The sequence below is a fragment of the Thunnus albacares genome, chromosome 24 (genome assembly GCF_914725855.1).
Source record: "Thunnus albacares chromosome 24, fThuAlb1.1, whole genome shotgun sequence".
NCBI lineage: Eukaryota > Metazoa > Chordata > Actinopteri > Scombriformes > Scombridae > Thunnus > Thunnus albacares.
In genome coordinates, this window is record NC_058129.1 from 10,482,505 (window position 1) to 10,504,647 (window position 22,143).

At 38.1% G+C, this 22,143-nt stretch overlaps 1 protein-coding gene and 2 non-coding genes across 3 annotated transcripts; 1 reads left to right on the top strand and 2 right to left on the bottom strand.

Moving 5' to 3' along the window:
* Nucleotides 1-2,384: 2,384 nt before the first annotated feature.
* LOC122976371 (CD226 antigen-like) lies at nucleotides 2,385-22,002 on the bottom strand. Its single transcript, XM_044344822.1, has 6 exons — nucleotides 21,807-22,002; nucleotides 3,769-4,110; nucleotides 3,587-3,616; nucleotides 3,388-3,481; nucleotides 3,162-3,224; nucleotides 2,385-2,829 (listed from the first exon to the last, which is right to left on the bottom strand). The coding sequence occupies exons 1-6, from the start codon at nucleotides 21,892-21,894 to the stop codon at nucleotides 2,715-2,717; spliced, it is 732 nt and encodes a 243-aa protein (XP_044200757.1). The 5' UTR covers nucleotides 21,895-22,002; the 3' UTR covers nucleotides 2,385-2,714.
* Nucleotides 11,508-11,626, bottom strand: LOC122976973. Its single transcript, XR_006401227.1, has one exon. It is a non-coding gene; the product is annotated as a 5S ribosomal RNA (ribosomal RNA).
* On the top strand, nucleotides 11,989-12,107 carry LOC122977090. The gene has a single exon (XR_006401340.1). It is a non-coding gene; the product is annotated as a 5S ribosomal RNA (ribosomal RNA).
* Nucleotides 22,003-22,143: the final 141 nt, after the last annotated feature.

The following is a 22,143-nucleotide window of genomic DNA, read 5'->3' on the forward strand; positions in this document are numbered from 1 at the left end:
AAATGCATAGATGAAAACAAAAAGGAATAAAGTGAAGTACAACACACACTGGTATGTATATTTTCTTTTCATGTTTGCATTTATTGCGTTAAAATGAAATGAAAACATCAGTACCTGCTGTTTTGGACAGAGAGGATTGGTTTGAACAGACGGTCCTGAAGTTTTAATTGAACTACAGTTTTTCATGGGACTGTGTGAACTGTATTCAGTGATTTTGTGATTTTCAGACGGATGTCACTAAATTTGTCCACCATAGCAGGGGGAACGCATCCTGACGACCAAGAATATTACTGTCAGATACTGTTCCCCCTGTGTTTAGTAGCAAAGGAAGCTCACACACCTGTCAAAGTCATAATCTTGAGTCATTTCATCATAACAGCTAAGTCCTGTGATTTTCAGACAGATATCACTAAATTTGTTCAGTTCAGTGCTGCTGTCAAAAACAGTGAGCTAAAAGATTTACACAGCTGATTGATGGTTGAACCAACAACTTCAATTTTGGGTTAGAGTTAAAAATACATAGGAATTCTCCACACTGCTTTCAATATCAGCAGAAAAAATGACTAAAAGTACAGACTACTGTAACATCTCTCTCTTACCCATGATGCAAAGAAACAATCTGCTTAACAGAAGCCAGTCAGGAGAAACAACAACATTACATCAGGTAAAGGCACTTTAACAGTTCAAAGTTCAAGTTAACAGACAAACAGGTGAGAACAGGTGAGCAGACCAGTGGAGAAGTGTGAGGCCACCTGGTGGTCAGGTGATGAATGGCAGAGAATGGAAGGTTCAATGTCGATGCAAGAGGTCTGGAGAAGTAAGAAGGAGGCTGGAGGCTGAGACAGAGGCAGAAAGGACTAAATGAGTAGGACTGAGACAGTAGTTGTGACACACAAACACATCTAACACCAAGTTAAGAGGAAGAGACAAAGACACTGCTTGATGAAAAATGTAACTGTAATTAGACACCTGACATTATGAGAAAGTATTTATGTTCAGAAATATTTAATGTACAAACAAAAAAAAAAACAACTGCTTTTAGTAGTTTTACATAAAAATCTTTATAGGAATAATACACATTCATTATTTACATTCAGTGTAATTTCATCTTTACCATAATTCATAATGTACAAAATAATAATCTAAAAAGAAAAGAAACAATAAAAACAGTGCAAGCGACAATACTAAAAGTTATAAAAATTTTACTTGAAAAGAATGATGAGGCAACAATGAATTGGTGTAAAACGATATATTAGAATGATATTATAGATGTTTCAAAATATTTGGTAGAGTTTAAAGTCCCAACTGGCCTTCTATTGAGTGCAATGTTAACAGTGTTTAATGTAACAATCCAACTGACCAAGGCTTATGGTGTTATGATTTTGCTCGAATATCACTCCCCAGAAAACTGTGTAACGAAGAAGAAATAGACTTTAGAACCACTCTGTGCACCCAAACGTTGCATCTATAAAGGGAAATGTTTTGTAATTGACTTTAAGCTCCACAGTTTTCATTGGCCGGTTCAAATTTTGATCTCTAACACACACACACACACTTAAACATGTCTTGCATCAAATGTGCACTATTCTGTTAATTAACTTGAGTTTGAGATCATGAGTTTAGAGACTTAGCAAATAAATAAAAATGATACAGCTTGTATGTTGTGCCCACCTTATTAAATAATAAACTGTGTAGTAATTCCACAGTTAAATGGTAAAAGATGCAGTATGTTAAAGGACAGGTTCACAATCTTTCAACTCTGTCTTAAAACAACAGTCAGCAGCCCAAATGAACATTGAAACAGGTTTTGCTCGCTGTGATCATTCTTCCTGTTCTGTTTTGTGGACCAGAGCAGGTGAAACCAAATGCAACAGACTGTAGGCAGAACAAAACTGAACTGAACAAATGATCCAAACACACTAAACTGAAAACTTAAAATACTAACAGAACTAACAAGGAGATGAGGTGCAGGTGGGGCAGAGAAACTCAAGTGAGGGGAGTGGGGAGATGAACAGGAGAAGAGGAAAGAAGCTGATTGGCTTGAGAAAACACAGGGAGCAGGGCAGAGCCAACGAGACTGATGCAGGGCAGGTGTGGAGGGAAGTAACATCATGTATTCTTCTGTTTATATGTGTGCTGATTGTATATGTAGCCTGTAGATTGTCTAGATAAAACACATCTTACTATAAGACTAAAGGAGCCTGTAACAGCTGTACACACAGTCTTCATCATTCTTGTTAATGTTGGGGGATTGTATCACTGGAATCAGAGGTTCCTGCTCAGAAAACACACTGATGTCTTTATCTACATAAACCCACACAGATGTTCATGATGTTGATGATCGACATCTATCAAAAACCTGTTTGTCAGTATTTCACTCAAGAGTAGGAAAAAAGTGTTCTCTGGCTCCATATGCATTTCCCTTTTATATGGATGACATTTCAGCCCTCAAGCCCTCTTCAAGATCAACTATCATTGTAGGACACATGCACTGGTAAGTTATATAGGCCACACCCTAGTAGCACAGCTGATGGTGATTAGATAATCATGTGCCACATTAGACTGAGAAAAACAATCAAAAGGCCTTCAGCAGATTATTTTTCAATGTCTGAACATTTTAACAACACATGCTTTGATGCAGCTTTGTTCAAGTCTGACTGACTTTGTATTGAAACTACAGTCTTGTAGGTTATTGTTTGTCACTAAACAGACTTCTAACTGTGTGTTGATGAAGATGATGGTTCTTGTTTCTCCTCTTTTGGATTTTCCTCCTGAGATGTCTGTCGCCAGATCTGCTGGTTCTCCTCTTTCATTAAAGGTGTTTCACACCTTCAGATAAAAACAAGACATGAATCAATTTCCACTCACATTATTACAATACATCATACATATTTCTATCACTGAATGACTCTGACAGTTAACAGTTATGTGGATAAACAGGCTGACTATGAGTACACAATGGACCATGAAGAGTAAAGTGCATCAGAATCAGCTTCATGTATAAATAACACATTAGTTAGAGAGATATAGAGACAGAAAGGAACTTAAATACTAACCCTAACCCTAACCATAACAGACAAAGAGAAGACAGATTAAATCATTTACTGAAGAAGCAATTAATAATAAATATAAACAAGTGAATAATTATGAAATTGTCTTACTCATTGGGGTCTTGGATTGATTTTTGTGGTGTCTTGATCTCCTCAGCGTCCCTGTGTGACAGACTGAAGGATTTAAGAACATTTATATATTATTTATTTATAGGTGTTGTCTGTATAGATTCTTTAAGCTCTGTGTTTCCTCTTAATGTCAATAAATTATTACCATATTAACTGTGAGACACTGGTATCACAACAAGACAGATATTGAGCTGAAAGTTGAAATTACCTGTTCTTATGTTTATGTCTGAGCAGGACAGTGACGACTACAGCAACACAAACAACGACCACTGCTGTGATCAATGCAACGATCAAAGTGAAATCTATGAGAAAAAGAGGAAAAAATGTGATATAAACACTAAACATTCATAAAGCAACTACAGTTTAAATGTGAATTTTGACTTGAGACAACTTTAAGGTTAACTTACTCTTATCAGATCCAGATTCATCATTAAAAGCTGAAGAAAGAAAAACAAATATCAGAATCATAAAGTGATAAATGTTTTATAAATCTATGGTTTTGGAAGTGATTGAACAGCCATAATTCATCAATGTGTTAAAACTGTAATTCACCACAAATATGTCTTCAAAAGTGAAGAAAGGAGCTCACCATAGAGTTGGAGGCAGGTTGTGCCTGTCAGAGAACCATCAGTAAAAGTGTCAAACAAACAGAGATAGCAGCCTTCATCCTGCTCCATCACCTTCTTGATAACTATGGAGAAGTTCTGCAGTCCAGCAACTTTAAACTCCACTTTATCCTGAAAACCAGCATTCACTCCTTGCCCTAAGTCTTTGTCGTAGCCGGCAAGATTCTTGTTCTTCCCATCAGGTGAAAGTTTCTGCCATGTGACCTGAAGAACATCTCTAGACTCCATGAGCTGACAGCTGAGATGGACATCTTCTCCTACTGCTGCCATCACAGTCTGCTGTGTTTGTATCACAGCTGTTAGACCTGCATGGAGGAAAAGAAATATGGTGTTTAAACTGTGTTTGTACTTTAGGTTGATGTGAACATTTCAACACAAATTCTGTTATAAATTGATATTTAACTGCTCAAAATGATTTATAATGTAATGGTGAAACTGCAACTCAGTGATAAAATATGATTTATTTCACCAAATATAGTTTTGCTTTTAGGCTGCAGGTAAAGTACTAAACTTTATTATAGAGACTGAACAGTGATGTTAAAAGTGAAAAAGAGTTTGAGTCACTTTAAGCTTCATGTTAACTCATAAATGTGTTGCTGGTTGGCTGTAATGAACATGGATGTTGAAAAGAGGAAGAACAAGTAGCTGTTTTCCAGACAGACTAATATGTCATAATTAAATTTCTAATAAATTAGTTGCTTTTTGTCTCAGTTTGCTGTAAATAAAAATTATCACCAGCAAGAAACATTCACCTGTCACACTTTGAATGTGGAAAACAAGAATAAATCAGCAGGATTCAATATTTCTTCTCAAAACATTCACTTTGGGTTAGAGTTAAAAATACACAGGAATCCTCCTTCAATGTCAGCAGAAAAATTACTTCTGTAAAAGTACAGACTACTGTAACATCTCTCTCTTACCTTTTGGAAAGACTCCCAAAACTAAAAAGATCGTCATGACTGCAGCTTGTGTCACCATTGCTGCAAGTTTCAACTCAACTATACTGATCTCTGATGGTATCAATGTTATAATATAAAGTTCTCACTAGAATAAATATGTCTACATATTAAACAGTAACATACACTGATTTGTTTATAAAATGTAATATAACAGTGTATATTACGTCTCTGAGTCCCACGATGTAAAGAAACAATCCAGTCAGGCGGAAAAAACGGAAACCTTCAATTTCTTTCCTTTTTTGTATTTGCAGAAGATTCTTTAACACCACAATAAACTGCTTTGTGTACGAGGCAAAGAGGATGGAGTCAGACGCCGAGGCAGCTGTCAGTTCAGTTTAAGTTAATAGGTGGTGACTGAATGCCACCTAATGTATGATAAATGTGTAACGTATGTAAGATTTTTTCCTTAGATTACCAGTGAATACCTGTAGTCGGGGGCTGTGCGCATTTTACGCACACCTGGTGCAGCAGCAGTAACTTCATTGTTCTTTTATTAAACCATGAAAAACACTGAACCAGAGAGGTGTCCAATCAACTCAACGGTAAATTTGATACTGGTGTTAGTGAAGCTTCTTCACATAATGTGCTGAGAAACTGAGAAAGAAATTAGTTTGTATTTTTCACATAACCCAGCAGACTGTGGTTAATGCCTTTAAGGTCTGAAAAAATGAGATAAACTGTCTGTTTTGCAATAATCTTTGCAAATATTTATTCAGATCTTCTTGTCCCAGCAGAGAAAAGATCATTGTTGCTGTCTTAAACATTAGAATGTTTAAGACATTTTACATCAACATGAAAATTGTAGTGGACATGAAAAATATTAAATAAAGACTTGAGTTGACATAAAAGTGTTGACTTAACAAATGTGTTTATGAGTATGAATCTCACCATTAGCAGAACATAAGCAGATGAGTAGAGCGCAGGTAATCAGGAAATGTGAAGAAAACGCCATGACCAGATTACATCCCAGGCAGCGGTGGATGTCAGTGAAAAATGACACAAAATACTGAAATCCAAATGTTGAAAATGTAAAATGGTGTGTCTGTCAAAGCGCACCACGTACACTCTGTAAATCCATTGTCTGACTTCAGTGGATCAGCTCTTTCCAAACACATCCAGTCAGTGTCTAAGTGTAGAGAGACGTCACAGATGGCGGAACTGTCTGAGATAAGAGGAACAAATATATAAAACCTATTGAACACGTTTATTGCACATACACACCTGTCCTCATGTGTCTCTTTACAGTGTTTACAATCCATTTGCATTGTCATAAATGGAGCCACTGAGTGAAAAGTATCCAAGTCTCCACTCAATGATACATAAAGCAAGGGCAACCACTTTGTGTCAGTTCTTTATCGCAACTTCTTCCTTGAGAATCTTAATTAATATGTTATAAGCATTGAAGCAATGATCAATCATCTAAATGCTGTAACAAGTGTGAATTTTAGTTCATTTGTACAGTCCTGCAGTCTTCTGCTAACAGAAGAAAGTCACAATATGTTTAACAACAGTCCTGAGAAAAACAGTCACATGATTTGGTCGGTTTTACTAATCATCACTTTTATGCTCAAATTAGTAATTGAAACAATACACAGCATTAACATTCTCACTATCAAAGTAATGTGTGGTTTGGATGTACCAGCAGAGATGTTGTTTGTGGTGACTCCTTGTGACTTGATGACTCTGACACTCCAGAAACTTCAACCCTGTTTCCTGGAAATGACGTTCACACAGAGACAGTGTTGGACACGTAGCTCAGCCATCTCCATGACAACTGACTTTTTAATCATGCCTACCATAAATCAGGATGGCAACAGAATTTACTTACTGGCTCCACTCTGCAGTCATAAACGGCTCAAATAATCAGTAGGACAGTTGCTTATTTCCATTGACGTGCACAGTAATATTGCTATAAACACACTACCTTGACAAAAACACTATTAGAAGGTTAACAAAATGCGTAGATGATGTTCATACACACAATAATTAACAAGTCACAAACATTAAAGTTTGTTCAGAGAATCTTACAATATCAATAAAATATATAATATATACAAACAGTAATTTACAGTTTATCAATAATTAAAACTGCCATTTATGATTATTTATTGTTATGAAATTCTCAGAGTTTCAGTTTTCACATCCAGATGAAAAAGTGAAATCTGATTATAATCTGTGTTGTAGTTACTGGTTACTTTCAGGGCCACCAGGATTTTACAATGATTGAGGTAATACAACAGAGGTAATGTTCAAATTCCCCCAACATAACACAACCCACCTACACATTTATTGATTAGCCATGAAAATATTTTATTATTATTATATCTTAAGTAATTATGACCTTAATGTTGTTTCTCTATGCTGCAAGTTATGTCATTCAGTGAAAAATACTAAATTCCTTCAACTATAATTTATTTAGCTTAATTTCAATCAAATATTCAGGTTGACAAAACAATTTTGTCACAAGGTCCATTTAGTAGATGTTCTGGAGCTTTCAATCATATCACATGGTCTTCATTACCAGATAGAATTTGCACAGTAAGCATTTAAGTGAAGATATTTAAATGTCCATTGTTTTCTGAGCACCTTAAGGACTTCTCATCCATATTGGCTTAAAATTTCAGATTGTAAACTCATTCTTGACCTTTGAAATATCACTTGACAAAACAACTGCTGTTAAATCCAGCATGTGTAATATGTGTATAATCGTAGAATATTAAATCCTTTTTATGTAATAAAATGATAACAAAGTGGTGTCTCAGTTATAGAAAATGTCCTGGTGACAGTTCACCAAGCCAAGAACACGTCTGCATGACTCTTGTGACTCCATATTCTCCTTTTACCTTTTTCTTTCAGTTTGGAAGCTGCGTAACAGGTTGTTGTACAATATGATCATGAGACTAAGAGACAGGAAAGAGTGTAAATTACAGACTAATAACACAACATAAAAGATTACATGACCAAGGAAAATAGTTTAAGTTTGGGTCTTACTCCAACTAACTAAGACTTATATATCATTATAGTTATACTCACAAATATTTACATCTTCAGTACTCAGGATTATTTTGTTATAAAATAGTGTTATTACTTTATTATCTTGATGGAACAGATGACACAACTATAGAAGATTAACCATGTAAGGTGCTCAGCAGTGAAAGAGCTTTACAGTTTATTGAGAAAGAGTTTGATACCTGGAGGATGAAACACTACGCTGATTTGAATAAAGAGTACTCACAGGAATCATATCTGAACCAATATGGCTCACAGCCAGCTCTGTATTCAAGATATGTAAGTTCACCAAGAACACGTCTGCGTGTGACTTCAGACTGTCCCTATATTCAAATCAACATTTCTCCCACAATTCCTCTTTCTCTTTCTTCTTTAACAACCAGATGATAACTCATTCAGAAGAACTAAATCCAAAAGCAATATAAGACACACACAGCAGGTCATGATCCAAAAGAATTGAAAAAGAATGATTTTTAATTATTTTAAAATAATCGGTGTTTTGACAAAGTCAGTTAAGTGTTTTTGGCATTGAACTGAATGCAATGTTAACAGTGTTTAATGTACCAATCCAACTAACCAAGGCTTATAGTGTTATGATTTTGCTCAAATATCACTCCCCAGAAAACTGTATAAGTAAGAAGAAATAGACTTTAGAACCACTCTGTGCACCAAAACGTTGCATCTATAAAAGGAAATGTTTTGTAATTGACTCTAAGCTCCACAGTTTTCATTGGCCAGTTCAAATTTTGATCTCTAACACACACACACTTAAACATGTCTTGCATCAAATGTGCACTATTCTGTTAATTAACTTGAGTTTGAGATCATGAGTTTAGAGACTTAGCAAATAAATAAAAATGATACAGCTTGTATGTTGTGTCCACCTTATTAAATAATAAACTGTGTTATAATTCCACAGTTAAATGGTATAAGATGCAGTATGTTAAATGACAGGTTCACAATCTTTCAACTCTGTCTTAAAACAACAGTCAGCAGCCCAAATGAACATTGAAACAGGTTTTGCTCACTGTGATCATTCTTCCTGTTCTGTTTTGTGGACCAGAGCAGGTGAAACCAAATACAACAGACTGTAGGCAGAACAAAACTGAACTGAACAAATGATCCAAACACACTAAACTGAAAACCAGGACTTTAAATTCTAACAGAACTAACCAGGAGATGAGGTGCAGGTGGGGCAGAGAAACTCAAGTGAGGGAAGTGAGGAGATGAACAGGAGAACAGGAAAGAAGCTGATTGGCTGGAGAAAACACAGGGAGCAGGGCAGAGCTAACAAGACTAATGCAGGGCAGGTGTGGAGGGAAGAGCAGGCTGGGAGCACAGAAGGAAAAAAACAACTGAAAACCCAACATACACATGAATATAACTTAAATACACAAGTCACACTTAACAAACACAGCAAATAAACTTCAGCATCACATTGCCAACCTAGAAACCTTTACCTTAAAGACTAGAAACATACATCACTGTTGACAGAAACATGAACCAATAAATCTGTCAAGCAGAGTGGTCTGCATATTAAGGCTGCATGTAACAACAAAAATAGGACTGAAAGACAACTGTTGCTCTGAGTTTCAGCTCACTTTTGCACTTAGTTTCTAGGAGGGTCAGTGTGTAGCAAGCAACAGTCCTCAAGTCATATTTCCTTAAGAAAACAACTAGTGTGAAAACAAACTCCAATTTCCTGTATAAGGGCCTTCTCCCACTAAGTCCAGTTAACAAACAGGGAAAAAGTCATCTCAGAGGTCATCTGGTGGACTGGTGGAGGGACATAGAGCCAGACTGGGACAGAACCATGACATGTTCATCCAGTCCACGTTTTGAGCAAACATGTATTTAAAAGTTTCTGCAGCTTATATGAAGCTGCAGAGCTGCTGTTTTCCTTCTCAGCTGCAGTGGAAGTTTAGTAACATAAAGAAGGACTTTGGCACTAAAAAGACTGTAACTTTGAGAGACATTTAATTCAATTTTTAAATACATTTTTGTACAGAAGTAGAACTGAAGAACATGACAATGTTCATTTTTGCATCTGGCTATTGTTTTAGAACAAACTTGAAAAATTGTGAACGTGTCCTTTAAAGGCAGAGCTATCAGAGGTAGCAGTGACCCATTAAGCTTTCACTCCCTCTACAGGTAGAGAGACAGTATGGCATCTAACACTGTAAGTATGTTTGTCTTTCACACTGCAGACATGTTACTTGTCAACAGAAATGTAACTAATAATAATAATGATGGTTCCATCTCATATACTGTATGTGTGCCTGTGAGCTTTTATTAATGTTACTAGTTATGTATTTTCCAGCTGAATCCAAATATCTGCTGCATTATTGTGTTTTATCTGTTTGTCTGGTCTGCAGGTGTTCACTTGCAAATGAAGTCCAGACTTCACAAAGGTGCTCTCACATTTCCTTCTATACTGCATGAAGCAGATCCAAGTGGATAAAAGGACAAATGTCACAACAGATTCTTCAGTTTCTGATCACATTAGTATCTTAAAAACTACTCCACACTAAACTTCTCACTCCCTCAATCTACCAAATGTCAATATGTGCCTAATTGGCTCTTACACTACCTGTAAACACACTGTATAATGTTGAATTTTCTGTCTATTAACATTTACGAGTCATCGAGCGATTTGTGAGGCAATTCCAATCATCTGTAGTTAAAAGTCTGAACAGAATGGAGAGGCGATAAAATGTAGGTTAGTTTAATTGTATGTCCCAACATTTAAAAAAGAGTCAAGACAACAATACCAATTCTCCACAAATGTCTTTCTAATACTCACACCTGAATGAGCCGTTTACATTATATGCAGTCACCACAGATGTACTGTATGTATTAACCAGTCCAATTAACTGGTTTTCAGTGACATTATGAGGTAAATTAGTCAAATTGACAGGTTAGTGTGATCCATCTCACCAGCTGTCCTTCTCTCCTCTCCAGGAAAACATGACCTGAGCAACAAACCATTTCTCCAAATACGAGCCAGATGTCTGACTGTCAGCAACAGAGGGACTTTCCTGCACATCAGGAAATAGTTTGTGGTTTCAGTATCAGGACTGTTCATCATGTCGGTTTTATATATTTTGTGTAAATGTTTGACGTCACCAGGTTTTTATAAAATGAAATTACACCACATGTACTACTGATGAGGGATGAGTGAGTGAGATTAAGGGCTGTTTTGTCTTTTAAGCATAGATGACCTCATTGAAAGAGGCCCTCAAGTTCTCATTTGCCAAACATCAGCTCATTTCTGCCTTGTTTGTGTTTTGATCCATCCATCACTTCATCTGAGGTTGTTATTCAGACTCACTGAAAACTTGAATACGCTTCACTTTCTTACACCACTATTGTTGGAGGGAAAAGTGCGATCAAAGCTTGTCAAAACTGCTTATTTACATTACATGGTATTTATTCTGACTTTGTAAGATTCCTTGTAAATTGTGAGCCAGCTTTATGCCTAACTTTTGTAATTATTTTGTGGTAATAAATAAACATTGCTGCACATACTATACTGTTGTTGTTGTTCTTACTTTTACCAGAATTCCTGTGAACATTGTTCCTCCAGTGGTGAGCTGCTTTGTTTTTAAGCTTAACAAAAGTGTCATAGTCTGCTTTCATCGGAATTCAAGCCTTTTATCTAGCCGTTTATTTAAGTCCTGTCTCCCATAAAAGAAGCAGCAGCGTCCTCTGCAGTTTGTAAAGAGAAGTGAAAAAGCTTACAGCACCTGGTATTCCCAGGCGGTCTCCCATCCAAGTACTAACCAGGCCCGACCCTGCTTAGCTTCCGAGATCAGACGAGATCGGGCGTGTTCAGGGTGGTATGGCCGTAAGCGAAGGACAAATTGACAAACAGACCTTTTATAGATGTCGATCATCGGCATCATGAACATCTGTGTGGGTTTATGTAGATAAAGACATAAGTGTATTTTCTGAGCAAAACCTCTAATTACACTGATACAATCCCCCAACATTAACAAGAAAGATAAAGACTTTGTTATATAATGTATACAGATAAGCAGCTGAGACATGGAGACGAGCGCACAGTAACAGCTGTTACAGGCTCCTTTAGTCTTATAGTAAGATGTGTTTTATCTAGACAATCTACAGGCCACACATACAATCAGCACACACATAAATAGAAGAATACATGACGTTACATCATGTATAAATAGTGTGTGTGTGAATGATTTTCCCGCTTACGGCCATACCACCCTGAACACGCCCGATCTCGTCTGATCTCGGAAGCTAAGCAGGGTCGGGCCTGGTTAGTACTTGGATGGGAGACCGCCTGGGAATACCAGGTGCTGTAAGCTTTTTCACTTCTCTTTGCAAACTGCAGAGGGCGCTGCTGGGCTTTTATGAACACGGTTGCACTTTGTTGACTTTGTTGAAGCTGTGGCGTCAATCCAGCCGCACCACTGAGGACTGAAAACGTCACATGAAAACATTGTGTCAGTGTCAATCTGTAGCTCACTGTGTTGCACAGTGACAGACAAGTTTTGAATGTTAGCTTCTCAATTGAAGATTAAAAATCTTTGGTAAAAGTGGCTAATATTTATGGTTGTTGGTTCAAGTTTTGGCCAGTACCTTGATTAAAGACAAAAATGCTCTGGCAATATATTCTTTCAGTAGCTCAGTCTCTTGGGCAGCTGGTTGAAGTTCTTGAAGTTGTGGGTTCAATACTCAGTCTGTCATTAAGCTTTTTCAGATCAGCTAAACTGCTGAAGATTGAAAATCTCTGGAGAAGATTGGTGGACACCATCTGCCCCTGTGCCTCCCTGTGTTAGACAGCCTGTCAGAAGCTTTCTGGTCATAGGTTCAATCCTGACTCTGCCTTTCAATGTTTTATGTCAGACACACTGCTGAAGGCAGAAAAGCTCTGGTGAAAACCTTTTTTGACCATCTGACCTTGTGGTTCACTGTTCACTGGTTCACAACATTGAAACTTTGAGGTGTTGGGTTTAATCCTCACTCTGTCACAGATTTTTTCTTCTTAAACTCAGCCTTACTGCAGAAGACTGAAAACCTGACATGAAGACAGTTTAATATGATCTGGTCTTGTAGCTCATTGTGTTGAACAGCTACATTGAGTTTTTAAGGTTGTGGGTTCGATCCCGACTCTGTCAGTGAATTTAGAAAGTGATGACTCAGAGGAGAAGTTTAAAAGCGCTTAGAGAAGATCTGTGAGTGTGAAGGGGACCTGGTGGAGTGACGGCTTCGTCAACACAGATCTCAGATATGTCTGCGGACGTGAGGTGGCTGGTTCGATCCCTCTCCTCCATCAGTAACTGGAGCAAAAAAACTGTGTCCCACATGGGTGGGTAAGGGGGGGAGCCTTGTCCTCCCCCGATGTTCCGCAGGTATGGAAGCAGGGGGTTATGCAGCAAAAAGTCCTACTCAGCTAAAGTTTTACTGATGCATGAAGGTGCGAACAAGTTTTAAAAATGTTGGAAGTCTCTTGCCATCGCATGTTTGTTGCTTAGTATGTTCTGTCATTATTAATACACAAAACCACCGCCTGCCTATCGGGATAAAATGCAAAATTCTCAAATGACACTCAGTGTCTCCATACTGTTGTAGACTGCTGTGATACTTATATATGTACTCTTATACTTTATATGCACTCTTATACTTAGATATATGTACTCTGTATTTGGTTGGAGCCAATATCAATACTTTGTAAAGCAACATTACAGGCAGAGCAACCAAGAAGATCTTTATCCCTGAGTGGGGATTGAACCAACAACCACATGTTTAGGTATTTATTACCTGTCACTCACCCTATTGAGCTATACTTCTGGTTAACCACATAGGGGTTTATCTCATGCACATTTTGTTCTTGCACCCCTCATGTTACACTTAACATTTCATGAAAATAAGGAATTAGTACCTGGAGGCAGTGCAGCTTGTGTGTGGTCACACTTGTCTTTGGCCTTGTGAGGGTTCATCTGGCTGAATTGGGGGATTGAACCAAGAACCTTTGTAACACCAGACCTTTTCTACAACCACTCAGCCAGTCAAGGTTCCAAAGAAATGCCAAAGAAAGTATGATTAAGAAACTCTGTTCTTGTAAAGCACAAGTTGAAATCCATTTTCATCCTCATGTTTTTGTGACCCTGGCAGAGTTAACAATATGATCCTTGGAACAGGGTGATTTTGACACTGTGAGACTGTCAGTGTGATGCTAAATCACTTAAAATTTGATAAAACATATTTATATCTCAAACACATCTTGTTTCTGCAGCCTTTATGTTACACTTAATGTTTCATGAACAATTGTTGTTATTGTAACTTGGGACAGTATCTCTTGTGCACGTTGACACCTGGGGGTGGTCTGGTGGTGTTTGGGAGGGACGGGTGGTGCACTTTCTTGTTGGGAGGGTTTATCTGGCTGGGTTGAAGAAACCATTGCCTTGTGGACACCAGCCCTTTTCTCTAGCCACTAAGCCAGTTAATCCATCCACCCACCCATGGAAAATGTACATTAATGTAACTTTCGCCACATGGCAGAATTAACAACATCACCCTTGGAACAGGGTGATTTTGACACTGTGATGCTAAATCAGTTAAATGTTTTAGTAGAGAGCACAAACAGTTGCACCTGTAGAGTCCTTAAACGTGCAGGAGACAGGGGTGTGGCCTCACTGAAACAAGCCACCTCACAGCCTGGCTGCCTGGTGTTATGGACAAACTGGTCCTGGTGGTTCAAACAGGTGTCTGCACTGAAGCAGTTTTACGTGGAGTGGGGTGTTACCCACCCTTGTGGTGACTTTCTGACTTTGTTGATGTTGTGAGTTCAACCAAGAGCCAATCATCAGTCCAGATCTTTAGCTCACTGTGTTTGATTGCAACACTGTAGTTTTAAAGTTGTGGGTTCAATTCCGACTTAAGCAATGGATTTTTAAAGTTAGCAGCTGTAATTAAGATGTAAAAATGTCTTGAGATCTCACTTTTCTGGTCCAGTAGCTCAGTCTGTTTGGCAGTTGTTTTAAGTCTATAAAGTTGTGGGTTCAGTCCTCAATCAGTCACACTTCTGAAGGTTGAACAACTCCAATGAAAACTCTTCTACACCATCTAGTTGTGAAGCTCACTGTGTTAGACAGCTTCTTTGAAGTTTAGAGGTTATGGGTTCAATCCCAATACTTTCAGTGGGTTTTTTAAAGTCAGACACACTCATGAAGATTGAAGATCCAAACAGCTCTGGCTTCAACCTTAAAACCTTTGAGTAGCATATTTTAACAAAGTGAGCCACAAGTATCAAAGTCACATCGACATTTTCCTTGTGTGGGTGGATGGATTAATCGGCTTAGTGGCTAGAGAAAAGGGCATGTGTCCCCAACCCAGCCAGATAAACCCTCCTAACAAGAAAGTGCACCACCCTCCCCTCCCCAACACCACCAGACAGCCCCCAGATGTCATTGTGCACAAGAGATACTGTCCCAAATTACAATAACATTTTTTCATGAAACGTTATGAAACGCTGCAGGAACAAGAAGCGTTTTAGATATAAATATGTTTTATCAAATTTTAAGTGATTTAGCATCACACTGACAGTCTTACAGTGTCAAAATGACCCTGTTCCAAGGAATATATTGTTAACTCTACCAGGGTCACGAAAATATGAGGATGACAATGGATTTCAACTGCTTTAAAAGAACAGAGTTTCTTAATCTCCTGTTTTCCTTTTATACACTTGTAGAGAATGCCCCCTAATCCAACATTAACACTGCTTTTAGTCTGTCATTAAATAAATAGATGAAAATGGAAATAAATATTTGTGGCCTCACTGAAACAAGCCACCTCAAGCTTGGCTGCCTGGTGTTATGGACAAACTGGTCCTGGTGGTTCAAACAGGTGTCTGCACTGAAGCAGTTTTACATGGAGTGGGGTGTTACCCACCCTTGTGGTGACTGTCTGACTTTGTTGATGTTGTGGGTCCAACCAAGAGCCAATCATTAGTCCAGATCTTTAGCTCACTGTGTTTGACTGCAACACTGTAGTTTTAAAGTTGTGGGTTCAATCCTGACTTGAGCAATGATTTAGACCCTTGAAACTCAATTGCCACTCAAAGGTATTTAAGTTCAAGCCAGAGCTACATGGAGATTCATAAAAGCCAATATCTTGAGTAATGATTGTCCTTGTCCAGTAGCTCAGTCTGTTTGGCAGCTGTTTAAACTTGTTGAAGTTGTGGGTTGAAGAGTTGAAAACATTGTGTCAGTGTGAATCTGGCCAGTACCTTGATTAAAGACAAAAATGCTCTGGCAACATATTCTTTCAGTAGCTCAGTCTCTTGGGCAGCTGGTTGAAGTTCTTGAAGTTGTGGGTTCAATACTCAGTCTGTCATTAAGCTTTTTCAGATCAGCTAAACTGCTGAAGATTGAAAATCTCTGGTGAAGATTGGTGGACACCATCTGCCCCTGTGCCTCCCTGTGGTAGACAGCCTGTCAGAAGCTTTATGGTCATAGGTTCAATCCTGACTCTGCCTTTCAATGTTTTATGTCAGACACACTGCTGAAGGCAGAAAAGCTCTGGTGAAAACCTTTTTTGACCATCTGACCTTGTGGTTCACTGTTCACTGGTTCACAACATTGAAACTGTTGGTGTTGGGTTCAATCCTCACTCTGTCACAGATGTTTTCTTCTTAAACTCAGCCTTACTGCAGAAGACTGAAAACCTGACATGAGGACAGTTTAATCTGATCTTGTAGCTCACTGTGTTGAACAGCTACATTGAATTTTTAAGGTTGTGGGTTCGATCCCGACTCTGTCAGTGAATTTAGAAAGTGATGACTCAGAGGAGAAGTTTAAAAGCGCTTAGAGAAGATCTGTGAGTGTGAAGGGGACCTGGTGGAGTGACGGCTTCGTCAACACAGATCTCAGATACGTCTGCGGACGTGAGGTGGCTGGTTCGATCCCTCTCCTTCACCAGTAACTGGAGCAAAAAAACTGTGTCCCACATGGGTGGGTAAGGGGGGGGGCCTTGTCCTCCCCCGATGTTCTGCAGGTATGGAAGCAGGGGGTTATGCAGCAAAAAGTCCTACTCAGCTAAAGTTTTACTGATGCATGAAGGTGCGAACAAGTTTTAAAAATGTTGGAAGTCTCTTGCCATTGCATGTTTGTTGCTTAGTATGTTCTGTCATTATTAATACACAAAGCCACCGCCTGCCTATCGGGATAAAATGCAAAATTCTCAAATGACACTCAGTGTCTCTATACTGTTGTAGACTGCTGTGATACTTATATATGTACTTTTATACTTTATATGCACTCTTATACTTAGATATATGTACTCTGTATTTGGTTGGAGCCAATATCAATACTTTGTAAAGCAACATTACAGGCAGAGCAACCAAGAAGATCTTTATCCCTGAGTGGGGATTGAACCAACAACCACATGTTTAGGTACTTATTACCTGTCACTCACCCTATTGAGCTACACTTCTGGTTAACCATGTAGGGGTTTATCTCATGCACATTTTGTTCTTGCACCCCTCATGTTACACTTAACATTTCATGAAAATAAGGAACAAAAACAAGGTTCCAAAGAAATGCCAAAAGAAAGTATGATTAAGAAACTCTGTTCTTGTAAAACACAAGTTGAAATCCATTTTCATCCTCATATTTTCGTGACCCTGGCAGAGTTAGCAGGGGGAACGCATTGTGACATCCAATCATTTCCTCATAACAACTAAGTTTTGTGATTTTCAGACTGATATCCATTAATTTGTCCATGATAACAGGGGGAACGCATCCTGACAACCAAGAATGTTACTGTCAGATACTGTTCCCCCTGTGTTTAGTAACAAAGGAAGCTCACACACCTCTCAAATTCATAATCTTGACTTCTGTCCTCATAACAGCTAAGTCTTGTGATTTTCAGATTGATATCAATAAATTTGTCCATCATAGCAGGGGGAACTCATCCTGACAACCATGAATGTTACTGTCAGATACTGTTCCTCCTGTGTTTAGTAACAAAGGAAGCTCACACACCCGTCAAATTCATATTGATGACTTGTTTCCTCACAGCATTTGAGTCCTGTGATTTGCAGACTGATATCCATTAATTTGTCCATGATAGCAGGGGGAACGCATCCTGATGACCAAGAATGTTACTGTCAGATACTGTTCCCCCTTTGTTTAGTAACAAAGGAAGCTCACACACCTCTCAAATTCATAATCTTGACTTCTTTTCTCAGACCAGCTAAGTCTTGTGATTTTCAGACGGATATCACTAAATGTGTCCATCATATCAGGGGGAACGCATCCTGACAACCATGAATGTTACTGTCAGATACTGTTCCCCCTGGGTTTAGTAGGAAAGGAAGCTCACACACCTCTCAAATTCATACTGCTGACTTAATTCCCCATAAGAGCTACGTCATGTGAATTTCAGACTTACATCCTTAAATTTGTCCATGATAGCAGCGGGAACGCATCCTGATGACCAAGAATGTTACTATCAGTTACTGTTCCCCCTGTGTTTAGTAACAAAGGAAGCTCACACACCTCTCAAATTCATAATCTTGACTTCTGTCCTCATAACAGCTAAGTCTTGTGATTTTCAGATTGATATCAATAAATTTGTCCATCATAGCAGGGGGAACTCATCCTGACAACCATGAATGTTACTGTCAGATACTGTTCCCCCTGTGTTTAGTAACAAAGGAAGCTCACACACCCGTCAAATTCATATTGATGACTTGTTTCCTCATAGCATTTGAGTCCTGTGATTTGTAGACTGATATCCATTAATTTGTCCATGATAGCAGGGGGAACGCATCCTGATGACCAAGAATGTTACTGTCAGATACTGTTCTCCCTTTGTTTAGTAACAAAGGAAGTTCGCACACCTCTCAAATTCATAATCTTGAGTCATTTCCTCATAACAACTAAGTTTTGTGATTTTCAGACTGATATCACTAAATTTGTCCATTATAGCAGGGGGAACACATCCTGACGACCAAGAATGTTACCATCAGATACTGTTCCCCCTGTGTTTAGTAGCAAAGGAAGCTCACACACCTGTCAAAGTCATAATCTTGAGTCATTTCATCATAACAGCTAAGTCCTGTGATTTTCAGACAGATATCACTAAATTTGTTCAGTTCAGTGCTGCTGTCAAAAACAGTGAGCTAAAAGATTTACACAGCTGATTGATGGTTGAACCCACAACTTCAATTTTGGGTTAGAGTTAAAAATACATAGGAATTCTCCACACTGCTTTCAATATCAGCAGAAAAAATGACTAAAAGTACAGACTACTGTAACATCTCTCTCTTACCCATGATGCAAAGAAACAATCTGCTTAACAGAAGCCAGTCAGGAGAAACAACAACATTACATCAGGTAAAGGCACTTTAACAGTTCAAAGTTCAAGTTAACAGACAAACAGGTGAGAACAGGTGAGCAGACCAGTGGAGAAGTCTGAGGCCACCTGGTGGTCAGGTGATGAATGGCAGAGAATGAAAGGTTCAATGTCGATGCAAGAGGTCTGGAGAAGTAAGAAGGAGGCTGGAGGCTGAGACAGAGACAGAAAGACTAAATGAGCAGGACTGAGACAGTAGTTGTGACACATAAACACATCTAACACCAAGTTAAGAGAAAGAGACAAAGACACTGCTTGATGAAAAATGTAACTGTAATTAGACACCTGACATTATGAGAAAGTATTTATGTTCAGAAATATTTAATGTACAAACAAAAAAAAAACTGCTCTTACTAGTTTTACATAAAAATCTTTATAGGAATAATACACATTCATTATTTACATTCAGTGTAATTTCATCTTTACCATAATTCATATTATACAAAATAATAATCTAAAAAGAAAAGAAACAATAAAAACAGTGCAAGCGACAATACTAAAAGTTATAAAAACTTTACTTAAAAAGACTGATGAGGCAACAATAAATTGGTGTAAAACGATATATTAGAATGATATTATAGATGTTACAAAATATTTGGTAGAGTTTAAAGTCCCAACAAACAGCAAGAAAGAACAGAAACTGGTTGTCAGTTAAGTGTTTCTGGCCTTCTATTGAGTGCAATGTTAACAGTGTTTAATGTACCAATCCAACTGACCAAGGCTTATGGTGTTATGATTTTGCTCAAATATCACTCCCCAGAAAACTGTATAACGAAGAAGAAATAGACTTTAGAACCACTCTGTGCACCCAAACGTTGCATCTATAAAAGGAAATGTTTTGTAATTGACTCTAAGCTCCACAGTTTTCATTGGCCAGTTCAAATTTTGATCTCTAACACACACACACACACTTAAACATGTCTTGCATCAAATGTGCACTATTCTGCTAATTAACTTGAGTTTGAGATCATGAGTTTAGAGACTTAGCAAATAAATAAAAATGATACAGCTTGTATGTTGTGCCCACCTTATTAAATAATAAACTGTGTTATAATTCCACAGATAAATGGTATAAGATGCAGTATGTTAAAGGACAGGTTCACAATCTTTCAAATTTTCAAATCTTTCAATTCAAAAAAGGATTGTATCACTGGAATCAGAGGTTCCTGCTCAGAAAACACACTGATGTCTTTATCTACATAAACCCACACAGATGTTCATGATGTTGATGATCGACATCTATCAAAGACCTGTTTGTCGGTATTTCACTCAAGAGTAGGAAAAAAGTGTTGCACACTCTGGCTCCATATGCATTTCCCTTTTATATGGATGACATTTCGGCCCTCACGCCCTCTTCAAGATCAACTATCATTGTAGGACACATGCACTGGTATGTTATATAGGCCATGCCCTAGTAGCACAGCTGATGGTGATTAGATAATCATGTGCCACCATTAGGGTGAGAAAACAAAACTTTGAACAAATACTGACAGGAACTACAGCCAATCAATTCTCTTCAAATAAAGTGACAAAAACCAAAATGTTTCATACCACATACACAGATTTAAATTTTACATTCCAGTCCTATTGGTTAACAGCTTTGGGCCCATTGTGGGCCCCACACTATGGGGCAAAAACATCAAAATCTCTGTGTACATTAATCTTTTTGATCTGGAGATATAAGATGAGAGATTCATCTTGTTCAGGACACATTTTGATTATTTTACAATGTCTGAACATTTTACCAACACATGCTTTGATGCAGCTTTGTTCAAGTCTGACTGACTTTGCATTGAAACTACAGTCTTGTAGGTTGTTTGTCACTAAACAGACTTCTAACTGTGGAAGATGGTGGTTCTGGTTTCTCCTCTTTTGGATCTTTCTTCTCAGGTGACCGTTTCCTGATCTGTTCGTTCTCCAGATTCACCTTCAGATAAAAACAAGACATGAGTCAATTTCCACTCACATTATTACATCCAACTTGTGCCCCGTTTCCATGGAGACCAGACAGCACAGCTGTAGTGGCGACAGTGACTGTACCGTTGGTGTTGGTGACACTGACTGTGCTGTTGTGAGAGAAGTAGAGGTCTTGTTGTGGGACATTCAGAGTTACTGTGGGAGCAGGACGACCTGTGGCCGAGCAGGACACAACTGTCTCTTCAGTAGAGTTTGATTCACTGATTTGTAGAATGGGTTCATGCAGCTCTGCAAAGACAAAACATTAAAGAAATATCACATGGAGCAAGTTGTTACAAAAAAATCAACTAGTTCGCTGATTTCCTCTGTTTTATTTTAAGAAATCTTTGGGTTCTTGGACATTAAGATGAGCAGTTGTCTCTGTTTCCTACATTTCATTTCACAAATTTAGGAATTTGATATGATTATAATAAAATTTAAATATCATGACCACCATGTCTTCATACATTTGGGAACAAAATTAACTTTTATGACAGTTGGAGGCAAAGTGTGTGAAATGCAGAGTATGTACAACATGCTTTTAGTGGTTTGAAGCATTTGCATTTCATGGCACAATGACGGCAAGCAGACAATTTAACAGCCATCATTTCTAACTGCCATCAATGTGAAACAAGTTAAAACTGTAATTCACCACAAATATGTCTTCAAAAGTGAAGAAAGGAGCTCACCATAGAGTTGGAGGCAGGTTCTGCCTGTCAGAGAACCATCAGGAAACGTGTTAAACAAACAGAGATAGCAGCCTTCATCCTGCTCCATCACCTTCCTGATAACTATGGAGCAGTTCTGCAGTCCAGCAACTTTAAACTCCACTTTCCCAAGAAAATCTTCACTCACTCCTTGCTCAAAGTTTCTGTAGCCAACAAAATTCTTCTAGACCTGCATGGAGGAAAAGAAATATGGTGTTTAAGCTGTGTGTGAACTTTAGGTTGATGTGAACATTTCAACACAATTTCTGTTATAAATTGATACTTAACTGCTGAAAATGATGTAATAGTGAAACTGCAA